The 23,779-nt window shown below is 35.7% G+C and overlaps 2 protein-coding genes across 2 annotated transcripts in view; one reads left to right on the top strand and one right to left on the bottom strand.

Moving 5' to 3' along the window:
* Positions 1–940: 940 nt before the first annotated feature.
* On the bottom strand, positions 941–16,979 carry LOC123549352 (DNA replication factor Cdt1-like). The gene is made up of 9 exons (XM_045337375.2): positions 16,333–16,979; positions 11,775–11,966; positions 11,129–11,292; positions 10,087–10,290; positions 6,042–6,187; positions 5,179–5,279; positions 4,755–4,943; positions 3,682–4,021; positions 941–3,193 (listed from the first exon to the last, which is right to left on the bottom strand). Exons 1-9 carry the CDS (start codon positions 16,936–16,938, stop codon positions 3,036–3,038), a joined length of 2,100 nt encoding a protein of 699 aa, XP_045193310.2. The 5' UTR covers positions 16,939–16,979; the 3' UTR covers positions 941–3,035.
* A 98-nt stretch (positions 16,980–17,077) lies between these two features.
* LOC123549353 (RAB11-binding protein RELCH homolog) overlaps positions 17,078–23,779 on the top strand; it is a 140,844-nt gene continuing 134,142 nt past the window's right edge. The window contains 6 exon segments of the mRNA XM_053545460.1: positions 17,078–17,375; positions 20,652–20,741; positions 21,112–21,183; positions 21,403–21,578; positions 22,668–22,877; positions 23,457–23,536. Coding sequence (XP_053401435.1) covers positions 17,090–17,375; positions 20,652–20,741; positions 21,112–21,183; positions 21,403–21,578; positions 22,668–22,877; positions 23,457–23,536 — 914 coding nt within the window. The 5' untranslated portion in view covers positions 17,078–17,089.

The following is a 23,779-nucleotide window of genomic DNA, read 5'->3' as shown; positions in this document are numbered from 1 at the left end:
TTTTTTTTATGACGCGGACGCCCATGAAAAGATGATTATAAAAGCTTATAAACCCGAAACTACATTTTTTATGATCAAAGTGAAAAAAAATCTATTCTATATAATTTTAGCTATTAGTTACTCAATGGCATTTAAATAACCCTTTTTATCACAAAAATTGGGATCTCAGTGGGATGTGAACGGACACCCTTTTATTCCACAGTACAAAGATTTTTTTTTAATTCAACTATGGCCCATTTTTTCAATTTTAAGTTACACTGACCTTGACCCTGATCCAAAATACTTTCCCCATTTTTGTGTTAGAAAACTATCTTCAAACCAAGCACTGACAATAAGTGTACCCTATAGCTGCGACCTTGACCTTGACCAAACAGAATTAAATTGACCTTTTTATCACAAAAAAAAACCCCAAAAAAACTTTTGGATCTGTGGTATTTGAACAGACACCCTTCCGTTCCAAAAACCAAAAAGTAGATTTTGGCCAAATGCTCTAGACCATGGTACCACCCTGGGATTTTATTTTTGTGACGTTATGCTGACCTTGAACTTGACCCCATACACAATCCCTACCTTGGTTTTTCTATAAGTTACCTATAGGCAAAGTTTAATGCAAATTAAAATTATTGCGCAGAAATCTTTCTGTTCTATTTTTAGCAAGTGACTCCGTCTCAAAGCAAGCTAACTATATACCAAGTTTCATTTGAATAGGTCACTCCAAATTCAAGTTATTGAGCGGAAACAAAAAGGTTGACGCCCCCGCACGGACAATATTCTGCAATCTAATAACCAGATTTTTTGAAAACCTGGTTAAAAATGAACCTGTTTTTTCATAAACAAACTCGATCTGGACGGATATGCTCATACTACGATCATCAACAAGGTGTTTACATCCTCGTTAGCTCACTAGACCGTTATCATGGCAAAGTGGGAACAACGTAAACTTGTTTGCCTTTCCTTTATTTCCATAACTAAATGGAAGAAATATGTGTGTACAACATCCAAGTACAGATATTATAACTACAGCATACATAATTAAAATAATTATTTCTAAAAATGTTAACATACACTTCAACATGACCGACCACAACCTAATCACAACCATTTTATTTATTTGCTTCGATATAATGGCGACAAAACAGTATAAGTCATAGTTGAACCACAGTATCAGCAGCATGTCTTTAAACTTATGTAACAAGGCAGTCTGAAAAACTGCTATATCCCCCGCCGCTGTTATGGATAGTGAAATGTTTGATGGTATTGGGTGGAAGCATCGACTTTGTCAAGTATATTTTATAGTCTATATATGACGACATCAATGAATTTGAAAATTCTTCAATGGGTTTAGGAGATGCAGAGTGGACACAAAATGTAAGGCTCAAAATTTTGACCTCAAGTTGTGACCTTGACCTTGAGCCAACATGGCAGACTCGTAAGTTCTGCACATCGTCTTGACGAGGTGATCATTTGACCAAAGTTTCATAAAAAATCCTTCATGGGGTTTAGGAGATACAGAGCTTAAACCTTAGGTCTCGATTTAGCATTGATGAGGTGATCATTTGACACAAATGTGAGCAAGGCATTTGGACAAAAAGTCTACTGCCAAATCATTAGTATATGAGCCGCGCCATGAGAAAACCAACATAGTGGGTATGCGACCAGCAAGGATCCAGACCAGCCTGCGCATCCGCGCAGTCTGGTCAGGATCCATGCTGTTCGCTAACAGTTTCTCCAATTCCAATAGGCTTTAAAAGCGAACAGCATGGAGCCTGACCAGACTGCGCGGATGCGCAGGCTGGTCTGGATCCATGCTGGTCGCAAACCCACTATGTTGGTTTTCTCATGGCGCGGCTCATATAATCATCCATCTATGTCCCCCAAATACAAACATTTTAGCTGAAAAGACAAATTTAATGCATACAAAAGTAGATCGTGATTGCCCTATATCTCTCGAGGCCACCTAAACATCAATTAAATACCATTTCAAATTTGCCTGATCACAATATGTAAAGTACAGAACTGCCTAGCAAGAAATCTTCTGCAAGTCAGATGGATTGCTTCCCCACCTGAAAGAATTGTTCAACCAAAGTAAAATTTGGAACCTGCAGTGGTGCGAGGCAAGTAATTCCAAGTCAGGGACCTTAACCACTCGGCCAGAGTCCACTGGAGAAGAAACTTAGGCGCTAGAGTGTAAACATTCGGCCATAATTCAAACTTTATAAAACTCTTGTCATTATACACTATTGTGTAAATTTTAAAATTTCTGCGAAAAAGTGAATGTTGCATAAAAAAACATTGTACCAGATGTGGATGGACAGACATCCAACAATCACAAAAGTTGGACATGGCCTACATGGTAAATATAGCCTTCAAGATAAATCATGTAAACTAGAAGTTTGGTACAAAAAAGAAAATATCATGAATATTATATGCATTATCAACAGAACAATTTTAAACACCAGTCTTCCTTTTTCAAGGTCTTTATACACAGTTTTTGAGAATTACCTCTTGGGACAGTAAATAGTTGAATGAAACATTTTTGGAAAGATATTAACAGGAGTCATACACCTGGCTTGCTATGACCTTAAAATGTTCACATTACAGATTTTAATAATTTAACTCAAGCTATGGTTTACCTTCTAACACTATGTAAACTAGAGCACATGGTGTGCAAGATACATACTTACCCACCTATCATAAACACCTAAAATTTATTGTGTATTAAAAACATGTGTGTGCTTGTAACAATAAATATGAGTTAAAAATTTAAGAACAAATCTTGCTATACTAAAACATGGTAAACTGTCCTTTTCCTGACAAGAGGATGTTTCTCAAACAAACTCCAATCTGGGCAAGTGTCCAATATTCTTGCAGAAAAAAAGTAGTTCCTTCTTTTTCAAAGAATTCTATAATCTGTCACTGAAACTTTCTACTTCCCTGTCAATCCATCAAAATCTTCTTGGTTTTTCTTTTTATTGGCATCAACACCAATAGTCTTTGACTGAACACAATTTGAAAATCACTTAAAAGTTTGTTCCTCATTTTTTGCCTTTTACGATATTGTTCACTTTATCTGCGAGTTGTTGAAGGTCAATATTTCTGTCTATTTTCAGGTATTTTCCTTTTTTGATCTGTATGCTAGAAATCCATTCAGGGACAATCTCCATACAAAGGTTGATATGAGGCTCTACATCACCTGAAATTTACAGCAAAATTGCATTGATATCATCACAATGCCTTTAATACACATTTAATGCATTCTAGTCAAACAGGAAATTTAAGATATAAAAATTTGGTTGATCTTCAAATCCTTGAGGATATGTAGAGCAACTGGGTAAAACCACAACTTAACTGAATGGCCCGAGCATCAAGCTAATAATATAATCAAGATAAATTACAACCTTCACCGACAGCATAAACACAGAAAATTTGAATCTTTCCTGTGGTTGAAAGTCCTCCCTGCTTATAATATCACATAAATTTCCAGTGATCAATGTTGCTAGTACATTGTATTATACAAACCATACTAGTTTTTGCCAGCCAAGTGACGCATTTCATCAAACACCATTTATGCAATTTTAAAACAAAATTACTGAGTCTGTCCCAATATTTTAGTTAAAAATACACTCACTCTTTAATCAGTTAATTTGACAAGTTTGAGAATTTCTAAAGAAAGACACAAACCTTGAGCAATGCTTGTCTTGTAGCTGTCAAACACTCTCTGTATGACTGAATCTAAAGGTAGAGCAGGCTTCTTTTCCGTAACAAAGTGAGATCGTATAATCCTCATCACATCTGGCAAGCGTTTTAACATTACCAAACGCTTCTCTTCTTTTGGATCCCTGCAGAGCGCAGCAGCAGTATTTGCTGCCTCTTTTGCTCGAATCTTTTCCAGCAAGGATAGAGGAACACCTTTCATACTGGCTGTAGGTTTCGGAGTTGGAGCTGATTTAGGAGTAGAGACAGGAACAGCAGTGGAGGACTTTTCGGTTTCAAGTACTGTAGATCTAAGTGCTGCTTCAACCTTAAATCAGGACATTACCCATTAATATAACAAAATGAAACTTATTAAAGAATTTGTCAGGAAAAACGTAACAAATATCAAACAAGACGTTGGTAAATCCCCTATGCACCTTATGGTAACTGTCACAGATGTAACTGGGTGTGTAATTGTCAGCCTCAATTAAAATGTAAACACCGCCTACAACCCCAAAAGGATGGGGGACACCCACTGATCACTGGCAAACAATTAGCAAAGTTTAGGGGCTGTAGGGCTAAGCATTATCTAGTAACTGATTAAAAACCATTAATAACTTGCACTGTTCTAAATTGACATCTCAACCATTTAGTGAAATAATAAAATTTCAGTTTTGCTTGTACATGTAAATTTAGGATTTAATCCTAAATTTACCTGTACAAGCAAAACTGAAATCTCACTATCACAAAATAGAAAGATATGACTTTAGTTACCTACACATAAAACTTTGTTTGATGAATGAGAAGTAATTTGGTTATGAGCACATAACCTTTTTGCACTTGTTAATGTTAATGGATATTTTACATAGCTCTATTGCATACATATGCATCATTTTGTTCTTTTCTTTAAACAACCCCCCCCCACCCCACAAAAAACAGAAACAAAACTTCCACTTTTTATGGGACATTCTGAATGACCCCCATGTAAAAACATATAAACTTTTTATCAAGCACTAAATCTAAACACTACTATAGATCAACAGCAACTGAGACAATTTTACCTTTGGCGAGAGATTTCCTCGTGTACTTTCTAGGACATCTTTCGCAGTCTGATATGTCTGTACATCTGGCGGCTGGGGAAGTGGACTCTCTAAAATATCTGGCACCTCGTCAAGTGGGAACTTTGGATGCCATCTTGTTATTTTGTCATCAGGTATAGATAAAGGTCGACTCAGCTTTGATAAAAATTCCTGTAATGTAAATGAAATAGGAATTTTCTAAAATGTTTGATCTTAGTCTTTTTAAAAATGATCATAAATGTTGGTAAAAGACACAATGATATTAGTTAAAACAGTACTTTCTATCACTTCATGAACAACCGAAGTGGCAACATTTATTTTGCTTTAGAAATGTAAAGTCTGGAAACACAACTGCAGAATCCAAAAGCAGTACCAAGACACTGTTAAAAGTTCTGTATTTTTTTACCTTATGATGTTGTTTTACAATCTGAACTAAACTGTTGTGGAAAACATTTCTCCTTGCCAGAAGATGAGAAGCCTTAAAGGTTTGGCGAGAATTCTTTGAATCTGAAATTAAAGTGCAATATTGCATTCTTTTTGCAACTTATATATTCGTATAATACTGAGTATTGCTATTTTTGATAAATCTTCATATGATAAAGTTTTAAGTCATAATGACCCAATTCAGATCACAAGCCCACCCACTTAGCTCAACAGAGCACATATACGGATCGCGGGGTCGTGGGTTTGTTATTCATGTATGTTTGAATCACATGCAAAAAACAAATGTATGTTTGTTATTCAGGCATATATTCTTCATTGCAATATGATAGAAGACATTGTGTCTGTATCATTCGTCCTCCACCTCTGTTTCATGAGGGGAAGTTAGCAGTTACTTGTGGAGAACAGACTTCTACTGGGACAGAATCCAAGAACACTGGTTTGGTTAACTGTCTGCCATTACATAACTGAAATACTGTTGAAAATGGCACTATACCAAAAACAAACAATTCAGATCACATGGCATTTTCTATGTTTAAATGACTGAACCAAAGGTACCCCTTTAGGCATTATTTCCAGTATAGGTAGGACCCAGGACCCTGGGTAGAACCATGGGCCTTCTGCAAGCCAGACATGCTTCTCACACGACAAGGCAAGCAGTTACGAACACACCAAGAGACAAGCAAAAAGTCAATCACCATAACCATTTGGCCACTGAGGCGAATTGAAAGTACATTTCATTACAAGATATAAAATTATTTTCAAAGATAATTATATCTGTCAATTTTGAATTTATGTATGCCGACAGTTTTCTGTGTAAAAACAAACCTGCATCATCGAGCCTTGCTGCTACTGTCAGCTGGTACCCTGACTGTTTGAAACCCTGCAAGTTCTGTAAGCCCTTTTCTTGTCGCAAGTCATATGCATCTGGGTATACCGTCTTAATCTTACTGATATGCTGTTTCTCAAAATTCCTGAAATATAATAACAGTCCTATGTTAATTCTTATACTATGCAATGCACACCGCACAAAACATCACTTAAAGAACTTAGCAAACCTTGCCTGTGATCTGCCAGGTTCATCGTACTTTCATACAAAAATGTCCAATTAGACACATTTCCTGTTAATTATTGGCATTAATTTGAAACAAGAGGGCCCTAATAGCCCTAAATTTCTTACCTGGGTTTCACAGCTTGCTTGAACAGTTTTAGTAAAAGGTACCACAAAAAAAAATGTCTGTGAATTTATTTTGATTTGTTTGTTTGTTTTGGGTTTAACGCCGTTTTTCAACAGTATTTCAGTCATGTAACGGCGGGCAGTTAACCTAACCAGTGTTCCTGGATTCTGTACCAGTACAAACCTGTTCTCCGCAAGTAACTGCCAACTTCCCCACATGAATTATCAGAGGTGGAGGACTAATGATTTCAGACACAATGTCGTTTATCAAATAGTCACGGAGAACATACGCCCCGCCCGAGGATCTAACTCGCGACCCAGAGGTCCGTAGACCAACGCTCTTACCTACTGAGCTAAGTGGGCGGGCACCGAATTTATTTTGAAGAGAGCTTGCACTTATAACAACAAGAGGACCATGATGGTCCTGAATCGCTCACCTCTTCCCACATGACCCAGTTTTGAGTATGATGTCGTTTTTTCTATTATTTGACATAGTAACCTAGTTTTTGAGCTCATGTGACCCAGTTTTGAACCTGATCTAGATATTATCAAGATAAAAATTCTGACCAATTTTCATGAGGATCCATTGAAAGAGAGGTCACAAGGTTTTCCTATTATTTGACCTATTGACCTAGTTTTCGAAGGTACGTGACCCTGTTTTGAACTTTACCTAGATATCATCAAGGTGAACATTCTCACTAATTTTCCTGAAGATCTCATGAAAAATATGGCCTCTAGAGAGGTCACAAGGTTTTTCTATTTTTATACCTACTGGCCTAGTTTGACCGCACGTGACCCAGTTTCGAAACTGACCTAGATATCATCAAGGTGAACATTCAGATCAATTTTCATGAAGATCCATTGAAAAATATGGCCTCTAGAGAGGTCAAGAGATTTTAATAATTTTAGACCAACTGACCTAGTTTTTGACCGCAGTTGACCCAGTTTCGATTTTGACCTAGATATCATCAAGATGAACATTCAGACCAACTTTCATACAGATCCCATGAAAAGTATGGCCTCTAGAGAGGTCACGTTTTTTTTATTATTTGACCTACTGACCTAGTTTTTTAAGGCACGTGACCCAGTTTCAAACTTGACCTAGATATCATCAAGGTGAACATTCTGACCAATTTTCATGAAGATCCATTCAAGGGTATGGCCTCTAGAGAGGTCACAACGTTTTTTCATTATTTGACCTACTGACCAACTTTTTGAAGGCACGTGACCCACTTTCGAACACGTGACCCACATTCAAACTTGACCTAGATATCATCAAGATGAATATTCTTACCAATTTTTATGGAGATCCATTCACAAGTATGGCCTCTAAAGAGGTCACAAGGTTTTTCTATTTTTAGACCTACTGACCTAGGTTTTGACCGCACATGACCCTGTTTCAATCTTGGCCTAGATATCATCAAGATGAACATTCAGACCAACTTTCATACAGATCCCATGAAAAATATGGCCTTTAGAGAGGTCACAAGGTTTTTCTATTATTTGACCTACTGACCTAGTTTTTGAAGGCACGTGACCCATTTTCGAAATTGACCTAGATATCATCAAGATGAACATTCAGACCAACTTTCATACAGATCCCATCATAAATATGGCCTCTAGAGAGGTCACAAGGTTTTTCTATTATTTGACCTACTGACCTAGTTTTTGATGGCATGTGACCCACTTTCGAACTTGACCTAGATATCATCAAGGTGAACATTCTGATCAATTTTCATGAAGATCTCATGAAATATATGGCCTCTAGAGAGGTCACAAGGTTTTTCTATTTTTAGACCTACTGACCTAGTTTTTGACGGCACGTGACCCAGTTTCGAACTTGACCTAGATATCATCAAGATGAACATTCAGACCAACTTTCATACAGATCCCATGAAAAATATGGCCTTTAGAGAGGTCACAAGGTTTTTCTATTATTTGACCTATTGACCTAGTTTTTAATGGCACATGACCCAGTTTCGAACTTGACCTAGATATCATCAAGGTGAACATTCTGACCAATTTTCATGAAGATCTTATGAAATATATGGCCTCTAGAGAGGTCACAAGGTTTTTCTATTTTTAGACCTACTGACCTAGTTTTTGACAGCACGTAACCCAGTTTCAAACTTGATCTAGATATCATCAAGGTGAACATTCTGACTAATTTTCATGAAGATCTTGTGAAATATATGGCCTCTAGAGAGGTCACAAGGTTTTTCTATTTTTAGACCTACTGACCTAGTTTTTGACGGCACGTGACCCAGTTTAGAACCTGACCTAGATATCATCAAGATGAACATTCAGACCAACTTTCATACAGATCCCATGAAAAATATGGCCTTTAGAGAGGTCACAAGGTTTTTCTATTATTTGACCTATTGACCTAGTTTTTAATGGCACATGACCCAGTTTCGAACTTGACCTAGATATCATCAAGGTGAACGTTCTGATCAATTTTCATGAAGATCTTATGAAATATATGGCCTCTAGAGAGGTCACAAGGTTTCTCTATTTTTAGACCTACTGACCTAGTTTTTGACAGCACGTGACCCAGTTTCAAACTTGACCTAGATATCATCAAGGTGAACATTCTGACTAATTTTCATGAAGATCTTGTGAAATATATGGCCTCTAGAGAGGTCACAAGGTTTTTCTATTTTTAGACCTACTGACCTAGTTTTTGAAGGCACGTGACCCAGTTTAGAACCTGACCTAGATATCATCAAGATGAACATTCAGACCAACTTTCATACAGATCCCATGAAAAATATGGCCTTTAGAGAGGTCACAAGGTTTTTCTATTATTTGACCTATTGACCTAGTTTTTAATGGCACATGACCCAGTTTCGAACTTGACCTAGATATCATCAAGGTGAACATTCTGACCAATTTTCATGAAGATCTTATGAAATATATGGCCTCTAGAGAGGTCACAAGGTTTTTCTATTTTTAGACCTACTGACCTAGTTTTTGACAGCACGTAACCCAGTTTCAAACTTGATCTAGATATCATCAAGGTGAACATTCTGACTAATTTTCATGAAGATCTTGTGAAATATATGGCCTCTAGAGAGGTCACAAGGTTTTTCTATTTTTAGACCTACTGACCTAGTTTTTGACGGCACGTGACCCAGTTTAGAACCTGACCTAGATATCATCAAGATGAACATTCTGACCAACTTTCATAAAGATCCCACAAAAAATGTGACCTCTAGAGTGGTCACAAGCAAAAGTTTACGGACGGATGGACTGACGCACGGACGGACGAAAGACGACGGACGCTGCATGATCACAAAAGCTCACCTTGTCACTATGTGACAGGTGAGCTAAAAAGAGATAGGTGAAACATGCAGAAACCATAAAAACAATGCTTTTACAAGACTAAGGCTCAAAATATTAAAATGGCCTTTCCAAAAAGAAAGCAATTATACATTACATCCAAGAGCTGGAATGTACATTAATGCATTCTAACTGGAAATTAGGTGACATTGTTAATACCATCTTTCCTGGTCCAATACTGCCTGCACATTTAACACTGTCATAAGTGACAATTCTTGACCAGTACCAGTGTTTCGTAAGAATCTGAGGAAGAATTTTGACCTTTTGGAAAACAACCTCTTTGCTGGAGAAAAGTACAACTGCATTTGCTTACTTATTCTACAATGGCTATTTTGTACACACAAAATAATATACCTCTTCGTTAGTTCCTGAACAGCAACTTTGAGTTTGGAGAAAGTGCAGTTTTCATTCCTGTTGTGTAACATACTGACTACCTGGTCCATCCCACGGAACTGTTCTGCTAGCAGTCGATATTTGTATGGCAAGCTGAGTGTTGGGGCTGCTGGGGTAGCCAGATGGTGAAATCTCTCATATGCAGGTACTTTTGGTTTTGTCTCACTGTAAATGCAGATCAAACTGACGAAATTAAAATAATGCCATTTGACAATGAACTTCATTGAAATAATACATGCAGCGACAAACTGGACTTTGTCTCATTCCTTGATATGTTGTTTTGTTGGGTTTAACATCACACAACGACACATTTAATGAATTATAGGTTGTATGGCGACATTCCAGCTTTTGATGGTTGAGAAAGGCCCCAAGCATTGGGAATGGGCGCTGCACCCTGCTAATTGTTTCTAGCTAGGGTGCTGTATTATCAAGCTGCGACTTAAGCTACAAAGGACAGATATGAAAATAACTTCATATAACTTGTATTGTGAAAAGTAGACAGTAAAGCTGTAAATTTGATCTGAACATGACCCATAACCTGAAGCTTGTTTCCTTTTACCAAAATGATACACAATTGTTTTGAAGAGGAAAATCATCTAAATTTAGACTAAACTGGTGTATATACATGCATCCCTTATTTGGGGATTTTTCCAAGACAAAATTACTCACATTTAACTATACAAGTTTTCATGTCAAGTAACGCTAACATAATTTAGATCAATTATAAATCTTCAGTTGTTGGGAGGACTTCTTACATGATGGGCATTATTTTCAGGAGCAAACACGGCACAGGATAGGACTACCTTTATGTCAGCTAAACAGTTTTTTCACATGCAAAAATTCAACAACTGGAAGAGGTTTGAATGACAAAACGGAGTAAACATTGCTTCTAGTTTGCCAATTTGTCCAATTGTTTCAGTGGACCAGCTCCAATAAATAAACACCATTACAAGATTGTTACAGAGAAAGCAAATGCACAAAGAAACATACTATATACAAGTACCTTTCACTCTTTACTTCAATTTCAATCTTATCAAATTTCTTCAGTTTCGGTCCCTGTATTTTCTGTCTTGTTTCTTTCATCTGGGCAAGACGAGCTTTCAGGTCGTCAAGGTTACCTACTTTTGCAAGATTTGTTTTCATGTCATGAAATGAAGCTGTTTTCACCTACAAATTAATTGCATTTATTTAGTTTATTTCAATCCATTAACAGTTTTGTTGGTTTTAATGTCACACTCATATAAAAATGAATGGCAACTTTCAAGCTTCTGGTGTTAGAAGAAGACATAATCACAGTCATCAGGGTACAACTTTCCTAGATTTCTTCCTGATATGAGAGATTTCTACATCCTAAGAATACCATGTCAGCTACCCTAACCACTCGGCCACAAAGACTTAAATTAACACTTAATCCATTGTTCTAATGAAATGAAAACATAAGCTTGAAGTTGTACTCTGACAGTTTTCAAAACAATATCATAGTTTCCAAGAGTCAAGTGTCAAAGACAATACATGCTTAATGTCGAAAGTTCAGCTCCATTAAATTATGAATTTAGTAAATTTTAAATGAATCTATTACGGATCTATTTCTATCTTGACCAATTTTAGTAAATTTTTACTTGAAATATTTTTGAAGGTCTAAGTCATACCTCTGGTTTTTTGGCTTTCATATTTTTACACTTTTCCAAAGCAGCAGCAACATTTGCAGACATTTTGACACTGCTCTTATTCACCTCAGGTAAAGGAACAGTGCTGTCTGGTGCTGAGGGTTCTGCAATTTCCTTCTCTGGATCTGCAGACTCTGTTTCACCCTTTGATTCTGAGTCATTTTCTTTCTTTTCCTGGAAAACAAATGGAACACATATTAACTTGAGACCTATTGACCAAGATTCTGTAGTCAGTCTGTCTGTTTACCAGATCTCTAAACCCATATACTATAGGGCTGTCTAGGTCAGGTAATTAATGTGAATACTTAAAATGGTATTTGCAGAGGAGTGTCTTATTGTAAAGAATGACCAACACAGTATTCTTACTATATGTTTATTTTATGAGTGCGCCTTAACAACAACTGAAGCAACATCCCAAGCTGGGTGTGTATAAAATATACGCATACGCTGTGAGTATACTACATTATCTACATAATGATACATCTCCCTTTTTGACAAAGAACAAGGAACACAATTTCTGAAAGCTAAAATAAAATAAATCAAAATACTCCAAATTTACTATAACGTAAAATTTCTTTCATAAAGTCTGTTTCTCCATGAATGGCATATTTTTGCTATCAACACTTAATCATCTCTGTTCACTGTTTACATAGCAAGCGTGTTCCGCTATCTGTTATCATCTTACATTGTTTCAATTAATCTTGTCGGAGGTTTAACTGCCCTGCCAGATTTACTCATATATGTTTTTTCACTTGCTTCACTATCTGACCTTTTATTGTTTTTATCAGAGAATTGTGAAATACAGTCAGAATTTTCTTGAGGCACCGAAAGGTTGTTATTTTCCACAATTTGCATGTCAACATCAGGTATGCACTCTTTTGATTCATTAGTCTGTAACAAATGCCTCCTATTGCGACGATATGTGTTACCGTCAGGTGTTTTAACAGAGTATGACCTATCATGATGTTTTTGCACTACTACTGCAGGACTCCAATTTTTATTTGCTTGCTGAATTTGTGCCGAATCTCCTATTTCTAATGGTGGTAAATGCTTGGCTGTCATATCATAATACACTTTCTCTAAGTATATGTTTATTATATGAGTGCGCCTTAACAACAACTGAAGCAACATCCCAAGCTGGGTGTGTATAAAATATACGCATGCGCTGTGAGTATACTACATTATCTACATAATGATACAAGGAGGCTTTAATTTATCTGTCAAACACATATGATGTTTTCGGTACTTGCAGGTGTCCATGTGTTGCAATGACATAAATCAGACTGCATCAGTTTCATCCAGTTACTTGCAGTATTCGATACGCTTTTGTACATGTGTAAAAGTTGTCAACAAAAAAATAGGACACTAAATCATTGCAGGACTAGTGAACATTGTTGCATGGCAACAAATAACCATTTCACATTTATAAGGGTAAAATAAGAGCACCGCCTATGGGTGCCATCACCTGTCTGGACAACATGTAAGAAATGAGTTGCAATAGTTCAGATTTCAGTACAAAAAGGGCCATAATTCTGACAAAATGCAGATTAAAGTTATTGCCCTACATTGTCCCCTTATGATGATAAACAAGTATGCAAAGTTTCAAAGCTGTAGCTCTTATAGTTTTTGAGAAAAGAAGGACCTAAACAAAAACTTCAACCAAGAAACTTGATTTTTTTTACTTTGACGAAAATCCTCAACTTCATCCGCAGGCGGACATCGTGTTGAGTGGGAGGGGTTAAAAACTGCAACGTGCTGTACAATTTGTGGGTGTCGGTTGTTCCCAAAACGTGCTCTCACTTTTTAAAATCCAACTGTTATATACACTGTACAATGTTCCATATATTTTCAATGGATGCCGGGTTGTTGGACTGCGATCTTGAAGCTATCCAACGTTGTTGATGTAACCACTGCTGTAGGAAGACTGTTCCATACAAGGACCGTCCTTGGGAAAAATGAATATCGATAAATGTTCAGGTTACAGCTATATGTCAATAGTTTGTATGGGTGACTATACCTAGTTATTTGCACTTTTGCAAGTTGTGGATGATAATGTGGCGGTACTGCAACCAAGTTGTTCATTACTTTATACATTAATACTAAATCAGCTGTTTTTCTACGATGTGCTAGCGTTTGCCATTTCAATGCCTGCATCATAGATGTTACACTTCCAGGATTCTGGTAATTATAGGGTTTCCCCATCACAAATCTTGCAGTGTTCCTCTGGATTTGCTCTATTTGTTTTATTTGTGTTTGCTGGTGTGGATTCCATATTGTAGAACTATATTCCAATTTGGATTGGACGAGTGTTTGATATGCACGCTCCTTGACCTTCAAAGGACAGTGTTTAAGGTTCCTTTTATTATAAATCCCAATACGCTTGAAGCTTTGTTTGTTATATTTTCAATGTGGAGATTATACTTCATGTTTTCAGATAGTTCAACGCCTAAGTATGGGTGATGTTCTACTGTTTGTAAAGTTTTGTCTTTCATTTGGTAGTTGAAATTACCTTTATTATGTCTTGTGGAAAGTTTCATGATGGCACACTTGTCCACATTAAATTCCATTTGCCACAGATCGCTCCATTCAACTAATTTATTTAGATCATTTTGCAATATAGTATTATCTTCCGAAGATGTTACTGACCTGTAAATTACACAATCGTCCGCAAATAATCTTATTGTGGAACTGATGTCATCAGCGATGTCGTTGATGTATATCAAAAATAAAGTCGGACCCAACACTGTCCCTTGTGGGACTCCAGAGGTTACAACGGACGAACGGGAAGTTTCTCCATCAATAACTACTTGTTGCACTCTCCCTCGAAGGAATTCGTCTATCCAGAATAGGGTTTCATTCCGTATGCCATAAAAATCTAACTTAGATGATAGCCTACGATGTGATACCTTATCAAAGGCTTTGGAGAAGTCCAGTATCGCCATATCTACTTGTTTCCCTTTATCCATATAGCTAGTTATGTCCTCAGTTGTGATAAGGAGTTGCGATTCACATGAACGGTTTGATCTGAATCCATGTTGATTTTCATGCAAGATATGCTTATTATTTAAATGTTTCATGACCTGTGACACAACTATGTGCTCCAACATTTTTGATACTATGGCTGTTAATGAAACTGGCCTATAATTTGATGGTTTAGATCTGTCACCTTTTTTGTAAACAGGTACTATATTTGCTTTTTTCCAATCTGATGGGATCTCTGAAGTGTCCAAAGATTGTTGAAATAAACTAGATAATACTGGTGTGATTTCTGTCTGTATTTCTTTTAAGACCGCAATGGGCATTTTTTCCGGCCCACTAGCTTTCTTTACGTTAAGCCTTTTTATGCAATTGAACACTCCGTTATCTGTTATAATAATTTTAGGCATGGAGGGATGTGGTGAGGAACCTTTAGATGGAATAAAGTCCAGGTTTTCCTTTGTAAATACCGAGCAGAATTGATCGTTCAAAAGTTCAGATTTATCTTTTGCATTTTCTGCAATGATACCGTTGGCTTTTAGAGTTCCAATACTGACACTGTCCTGTTTTCTTGATTTTATATATTTCCAAAAAGACTTTGAACTCCTGTCTTCTTCAGGATCCAGTAAATTACTAATGTGATTATAATACGAGGTGTGAAGTTTGTTCCGCACTAATTTCCGATAATCTATAAACTGGTTTCTATCATGCAACCTGCCTGATTTTTTTGCTTTACGATAAAGTCTGTATTTCTTTCTTATCATTCTTTTTATCTCCCTGGTAAGCCAGGGTATGTCTGGTTTGCTTTTCAGTAATTTTGTTGGAATGTATTTATCCATGGATGAGAATATTTCTTTCTTTAGATAGTTCCAATTCTCTTCTATTGTATTTTTTCGAGGATCACATTTGAAATAATTTTTACTGAATTTAAATATGTCCTCCCTTAATCCTGTCCAATTCGCCTTTTTGTAGTTGTACACAGTTCTGGGTGGCTTCCTGCCTACGAATGGCTTGATTAGTGTGGAAACTGTTAATATATCATGGTCACTAAGCCCTATTGGTGGGGCAGTTGTATGTTTTTGAACAAGTCCTGGATGGCTTGTAAGAAGTAAATCCAAAATTCTATCTTGTTGTGTTGGTAGCGTATTTATCTGTTCCAAGCAAGAATTCTTAGAGATGTCTAGCAACTTATCACAATGTTGTTTATCTCTGCTGCCTGCAGGTACACATCCCATCTCCCAGTCTATGTCACCTAAATTAAAGTCACCCCCTAAGAACACTTTCATATTTCATATTTTAAGTACAAAAAGGGCCATAATTCTAACAAAATACATATCAAAGTTATGGTTCTTGGCCTACATAGTCCTCTAATGATGGTAAACAAGTGTGCAGAGTTTGAAAGCTGTAGCTCTTAGAGTGTTTGAGAAAAGGTGACATTTAAAAAAGTTAACCAACACCAACGATCAAGTGACATCAATACCTCATAGATTTTTTTCCAAAATCAGACAAGCTAATAATGGTTGATTAAACAAGGCAAAAATTAAATACGACAACTGTGCTATACCTGTGCATGTTTAAGCTGCAATTTTTTGCGAGCTTTAGTTTCCACCTTTTGGGGCTCCATGCAAGGCTGTCTTTTTTCTGGTGTAGCCTCATCACTTTTCTGCAATTCCTTCTGTCCTGTCTTTCCATTTCTTGTCCTTTTACGAGCATTTGACACTGGTTCTGCAATATCTTTGACTGGTGTAGTAATGGGTCCATCATGATCGTCCCATGACGAGGTGACAGCTTCTGCTAGAGTTATTTCCCCTTTACTTTCAGACGTCAACGGGTCTACAAATGATTGGGGTATCAACTTCTGTTTAGGATCTACCTTGGCCTTCCGTGTCCTAGTTGTCTTCTTCGTAATCGTGGTCGATACCTGCACAGTTTTTGCTTTCCTCGATGCTCGCGTTTGTAATGGGGAGAAAACTGTATTCTCTTTCCTCGCATCCTCCGTTTCCACTTCCTTACCTTGTGCAAGATTTCTGTACGGGTTTACATTTGTTCTATCCAAAGACGAAATATCTACCTCTGTGCTAGATATTTCAACCTTTCTTCTTTTTGATGGTTGAAGCCCTGGGTTTCTTTTTCTCGTAGAAAAAAAATCTGTCACTTTTCCCTGTGCCATTGTTGAATTTATTGTTGACACTTTTTCCGCGCCTAAAGTCACGTGATGAAAACGAAGACTGGTTCAATTTCATATCCTCACAAGCCGAAATATTAGATCGCATCAGCTAAAACCAGTCAAAACACGGAAGTACTGATCACGTGACATAAACATGGCGGACGACACAAACACGAATCCATTTTTGAGTGATGAAGACGATTTTCTTGAAAACGAGCCTGAAGATGACAACAAAATCAAAGTTCAGACAAACGATCCCCAAGAGGTGTCTTGGGACTCTATTGCTTCAAAACTTTTAAAGGAGAAATTAACTTTAACAGCTCTAGAACTACACACAGAACTTGTTGAAGCTGGAAGGGAGCTGCCAAGATTGAGAGATTTTTTCTCAAATCCAGGAAATTTTGAGAGATCCAAGGAAGATTCCCCACCATCAACATTACGTAATTATTTATATATATTTAATGAAAGACAATTTTACGTTGTTGTATGAGTATGTCAGATGTAAACTAGCTAAAACCTAAATGATTCAGAGACATGGATCAAATTTAGCGGTCGCTAACTCGCGAAATTAGAGTAAAAATAAAAAATGTGAGTTGAAAATCATGGCACTCGAATACTTCCGCTATCACGTTCGAAAATTAGGGAATTTGCTCAAACTGTCCTTTTCTGTTTAAAAACTCCTTTGGCATGTTTTGGGCAGTTAATTTACCGATAATAGACGCTTGTTGCTTTATACAAAAGTAATTATCGGATATCTAAGTAAGTGTCTAGGCATATTTGTTTTCATTTTGGTCTGTAATTTGCAAAGTTTCTGCGGAAATGGAGAGGAAAATAACATGTTTCTGAGTGCAAAAAGGCCCGCGGAGACTACTTCAAAACCAGAACCTTCAAAACCTACTTTCAAAACCAGAAAGTCCCCGGCCTGTCCGGACCGTGAACTTTTGCTTGAAACCAAACAACAGCAAAAGAACTTAATAAAAGCATGTAAACAGTTTTTGAATAATTGCTAATGTGTGGAACCCATCATCTTGCTAACTTGGACAAAAATGGCACTAGCAAATTTGCTAGTGAGATAAAAAGTTGAATTTGATCCCTGAGAGATGGTATATGCTGTTCTGGATCTCTGAGCTGAAACATACTCTGTATGTGTAACTGTAACCTAACCAGAAATGGTGCCAGAAGTCTGGCATGCTATAATATTGTCAAATTAAATGCCACACACTTAAATTTTAGTTTGATATATTTTTAATTCCAATCATCCATTTTTCTTTTATTCTGGCATAAAATAACCACACAAAGCCATTTGAAAATGACTTATATATATAAGTTTCAAATGGGTACTGCAGTATTTTGCCCACCATTGCAGTTGGCTTGTGATCAGAGTACTCGTCATTTTGAAAACAAATCTAGTGGTAAAGAATCGTTATTTATGGATTTTGTTTTTGTGAATTTAAAGTTTCTAAGGTATGATTTTATGAACTTTGTTAAAAATTCTTTCACTTTTAACTTAAGTCAATTAAATTCATTAAATATTAGGGGGATTAGAGAGTTATTGAGTATGAACATGATGAAAGTGTAATATCGATTTCCATTAGTCATCATTATTTACTCAATCAGAAAGAAGATTTAAACTGTTTATGAACACAATCAAAGGTTAAATTACAAAAGAAAAGCATAGGTTTATTTTAATCCTTCAGTCCTGAGAGAAAGCTAAGTTTGAAAAAGGCTTCCATTATATAGCAAACAAGTTTTTAATTACTATTAATAATGTATCACAGTAACGAACATGCTTTTCTCAGGGGTAAATACAGTTGAATATCGTTACCTCGATATCGGTTAGCTCGATACTCCGGTTAGTACGATGTGTTTGAGTCGGTCCCGATTTTTCCCTATTTATTGTAATGTAATTATTTATCATTACCTCGATATGATAAGCTCCATATTTTGTTTAGCTCGATGAGATTTTTCAGTCCCGTCAACATACCTGTACTGTTTTTACATCTGGTTTCTTCGATATCACAGCTTGTCAAAAAAATATCCATGTTAATTGTAAGGTGTGAAAATCAACGTTTTGTTGTTCGGCGATGTATTAATCATATACAAGTTAGTTTGTGTGTTTGTTTTGTTTGATATATATTCTTTAATCCAATTTAAATGTCAGGAAGTTTTCATTTAATTCCCAATAATAAGTCTTATTAAACATTGTGCATGCAGCAAACTGTTTACCAATATAACAACTAATTTGGATGAAACAATTTCTACTTGACAGAGTAGAAATCTGCCATTTAGGATTGAATAACAATATGCGTATTTAACTGGCAAATTTTAGTTATCGAAGCACAGTCAAAGTGACTACACAGCTAGGAACATTACCACTGCATTCAGACATGCTTCGGGAAGGAATAAAAATGCTAATGTTTAAATGTATATTTTGAAAAAAATGAAAAGTTGTATGTATGTATTTAATTAAGATGATTTATTTGTCAATAAAATTAAAATCATATTTACGTTTTATATTATTTCTTTCCCCTTTCAAACCCTCAGAAAAAAGGCATTGGATATAATGACAATATTGAGGTCCAACAAAAGTACAGAGTAGTTCCAGATAGTCGATATCGTTACGTCGAACTTCGGATACGTTGATGCAATTTTTACAGTTCCTTGAATATCGAGGTAACGGTATTCGACTGTAATTATAAATTTTCTGTATCCTAGCACTTGCAATATATTTAAAACCATGAAAAAAAATGACAACAATTTTGAAATCACATATTTTTGAGTAATTAATTTTAGTCTCCTCTCTTCAAATACCATTTTCAGCCTTCATATTGATTACCAGACTTCTAGACAGCCCTATATAGGTTGCCAGACCATCAACTTATCTTGTATTTCTGGTTATTGTTGTAGCTATGGTGAACCCCAATCCAAGGTGATTCAAAAGCTTACAGTCTTGCATTGTCAACAAGTAGCATTATAACTCACACCTAGTTCATTTTGAAAATGCCTAGAAATTGGCATTTCCTTTAATATTTCAAAAACCTTTTCATGGATTTGATTGAAACTTCACGCATACCTGTAAATGCATGCAGTACGGTAGTCGGTACCTGTGTAGTTTACAAACCAAGTTCTGTAAACCTGCCTGTTATTTTGACAAATTTCCCCCTTTTTATGTACTATATATATATATACTATAAGCCAGTAAAACATGTGTACTGTGTTAAAACTATGAAACAAAAGTATCCCCCAAAATTTTTGAAGCACACAATAAGTGGAATAATTTCATTAAAACAGAACATCCTCTTCAGTTCTGATGAAAGTGTTAACTGAACTGATAGTTTTATGTCATTTTACCTACAATGCTGAATGGAGAAAGGATCTTACTGTGTAAAATAAAAATGCATCATTTAATCAGACAAACAGTAACTGGTGAAGTTTTTTTAACTTTAGCCTGCTGGTGGCAAGTCTTTCTGCCTTTGCGATTCATGCAGGCTGATCATGGTCTGCACTGTTCGCTTTCAGTCAATATATTTTCAGTGACCACCCCTTCAAATGGTAAATGGTACTGCCTAAATTGAAAGATGGACCAAACCATCATTGAAGAAATGTAGCAGGGCAGAGGTTAAAAACTGGTGGCCATACTTTATGTTAACTACATCAAATTTTCAATAATTTTCTTTAAACTGACGACTAAAAGAACCTAATTGGCTTACTTTCAGCAAGGACATCAAGTATACAGACTTTTGACTCATTGGATTTTGCAAGGTATTCAGATGATGGAGAAAGACAAGTTGATGAGAGAGTAGCAGGTAAGATGAGAGAGTAGCGGGTAAGACCAGTTTAAATTCATAATAAATAAGGAGAATATAGTCTTCTTCATTATTGGCTTGTTTCAGTAACTTGCAGAAGAAGGCAGTGTACCTATATCTCATCGAAAGGTATTGTTTAATATTAAATGTGGATTCTCATTTTCATTATCTTAAGTTCTTGCTGTATTATTTGCTGTAGAAGTTGTTTACTTATTTTGTTTACGACTGGCTGTTATTTTATTGTTGTTTTTGTCATGATTTTGTTCATTTTGCAGGAGGCATCTCAGTGCTTCTTCTTTCGTATGGTTTCAAAATAATTTTAGTTACTATGATTTCTTTCATTGTGCACACATACTTGTTGTATTTTCAGTGCTTGAGTTTGAGCTAAGGAAGGCCCATGACACAATAAAGTCACTAAGAGCGAGTCTTACTAAGGAAGCAGGTAAACATATTATATGAAATTTTTTATATCTAACAATATATTTCTATAAAGCAAACCAATGTGCTATTACTTTTATGTTCTTTCCAAATTGAGATAGTTTTAGGCATACCATAGATTTAATGGGCGTTTTTTGTGCATGCATTTTAAATTGGCATAAAACTGTTACATCTATTTTGTGAACTGGTCTATTTGTAAAGAAAAACAATATTTATATTGCAGAGAATGAACATGTTGCCCCGGAGACGATGAAAGAGGAAGGCCGGGAAGGTTTGTTTACTGATGATACTATCAGACCTATGGAGAAGAAAGCTATCAACTTTATTGTGAATGAGTACCTTCTTCAGATCAACAATAAGCTGACTGCAGTTACTTTCTCTGAGGAGAATGAGGACCAGGTAAAACACTCCTCATATTTTTATACCTTTTCTGCCATTATATACATTTTGCCAGGAAAGTTTTTTTTCCAGTCATGTTTGTATTTTTGGCTGCATTATTTGCTATTTACTTGCATTAGAGAGTACTTTAAAATTATTTATTACATGTTTGACGTCGCGGAAGTGTAATAAAGCCATTAAATAAAAAAACACTAGTGTAATAAAGCTTTGACGTCGACACCATTTATTGTATAAGCGATGTCGGTCAAATTGTCTTGTTTGTGTAGTAAAAGAAAGTCGAATCTTTGATGTTTCGACAAGAAAGGCTAACATGTGATAAAAAGAATATTACATTTGTGACTTTCCACATTGAATTTATTAAACTCGTTGAATAAAATTAATAAAATGCTCGGCACAGCCTCGCATTTTATTATTTCGTTCAACTCGTTTAATAAATTCAATATGAAAAGACACTCATGTAATATCCTCTTTAAATTTGTAAAATGTACACGGGCAATATTCTTATTGTATTACAGAATACTCTCACCTGATGTAAGGATGTATACGATATATGTAGGTTATTGTTTGACATCAGAGAAAATTCAGTTGTTGTTTGAAAAAATAAAATTAAGAAATGTTTTGATGTTGAAGGATATTGCTGTATTGATATATTTCTCTGAAACACCACTTGCTCATGAATGCATTTGTGGCACTAGCTCCTAGGGTCAGTCAAGCAATTTTTTGGAACCGTGTCATTCTCCTTATATTTTCTATGTTTGGTTGGTTCAAAACCCTTGATATCTTGAGTACTTTGCTGATCCCCTTGTAACCTTAAGTGATTTGTGTTTAACTGTAGATGTAAGAAACTATTAAATGGGTTAATTAAGTCAAAACATGAAACAAAAAACCTCTTGTTCTTTTTTTTTACATTCAAGATAAAAATATCTTTCAATCATGAACACCATATCTTACATTTTCACTAATGGTTGTGCCACTCTTGAAAATATTGCATCTGGTGTTCACTCATGAAAGGTATTTCGATTTTACACTGAAACAAACAAATGTCTTCCATATCATTTACTTTTGACCACATTTTGATAATTTTTTAAGAACTTTGAGGACTGGGATGATGTCGGCCTGAATGTTCCACAACCCCCACCTCTACTCCACTTGTACAGGGACTACAACAATCATGTGATGCCAGATAAGGATGTTGTCCATATTGATTGTCAGACAGATGTTGATGGTGATACTGTGGATAAACTTCAGGAATCTGTCCAAAAGCTGGAAGAAGAGTTAGCTATTGTGAAAAAACATATGGTAAGGTTTAAGCAATAACAGATTTTTAGTGTCCTCTAAAATATATCCAGTTCATCATTGTTGAACATGATATTTTTACAGTAATTTTGCTGTTCAGTCTCCAGTTTAATTCTATTTGTCAGTACAAGTAACTTAAGCAAGATACAAAAAATAGTAGGAAATACTGTCTGTGCATCTGTTACTGAATTGTTTATCAAATGATAACAGGCTGAAGTTAACTTTTTTCTAATTGCTTTCATTTCTTGTGACCTTAAATTAAAGAAAACAAAATTATAAAATGCAAAAACTTTAATAAGGAATCCTTCTTTGTTGTTTGACTGAATATCAGTCTTTCAGTTGAAAGAAATGACTACGGTAAATGCTTTATTTTGAAGATTGATTATTTTTTGGTTAATTTTCTTAAGGTCTGTTTTATACTTGGGAATATATAGCCAACACATTTCTATTAATATTCCCGAGATCTGTTTTTACAAATTCATTTCTTAACAGTTAACTCAAAAGAAAGATGAAAGGCCTCATAAATATAGAAGCTGTGCATTTGTAAGCATTACTAAAGTGATAAATCTATGTTCTTTACAGGGAGAGAAAATCACAGGTCTAGAGGAGAAGTTGTTAAATAAAGACAAGGAAATGTTACGGCGAAGAGGTGTTGCTGAGGGGTTAGTGTATACTTTCTGTTGTAAATGCATCATGTTTGTTGAAGCAACAGTAGCAATATATCGTATATTAAAGAAGCTCTTGTACTTATTTTATTGAAAATGTGTAAATTTTGACTAAAGTTGAAAGGGATACACTGCTATTTTTAGTGCATTGAAACCAAAAGTACCAGTAGAAGTAACCAGAGTTCACATGCTACAGTTAAACATTCAAAATAACATAATATGAAAATGTATCAGAACTAT

The sequence above is a fragment of the Mercenaria mercenaria genome, chromosome 6, assembly GCF_021730395.1.
Source record: "Mercenaria mercenaria strain notata chromosome 6, MADL_Memer_1, whole genome shotgun sequence".
Lineage (NCBI taxonomy): Eukaryota > Metazoa > Mollusca > Bivalvia > Venerida > Veneridae > Mercenaria > Mercenaria mercenaria.
The sequence above is the reverse complement of the archived record's forward strand: the minus strand, read 5'-3'. Positions and strand labels throughout refer to the sequence as shown.

What these genes read in the sequence shown, in the direction of transcription:
- LOC123549352 (XM_045337375.2), bottom strand. Translation starts at nt 16,938, where the DNA reads ATGGCACAGGGAAAAGTGACAGATTTTTTTTCTACGAGAAAAAGAAAC. An exon ending in TGAAAGCCAAAAAACCAGAG is followed by an intron (nt 11,293 to 11,774) that starts GTATGACTTAGA and finishes ATTAATTTGTAG; the next exon opens with GTGAAAACAGCTTCATTTCA. An exon ending in ATTGAAGTAAAGAGTGAAAG is followed by an intron (nt 10,291 to 11,128) that starts GTACTTGTATAT and finishes CTGCATTTACAG; the next exon opens with TGAGACAAAACCAAAAGTAC.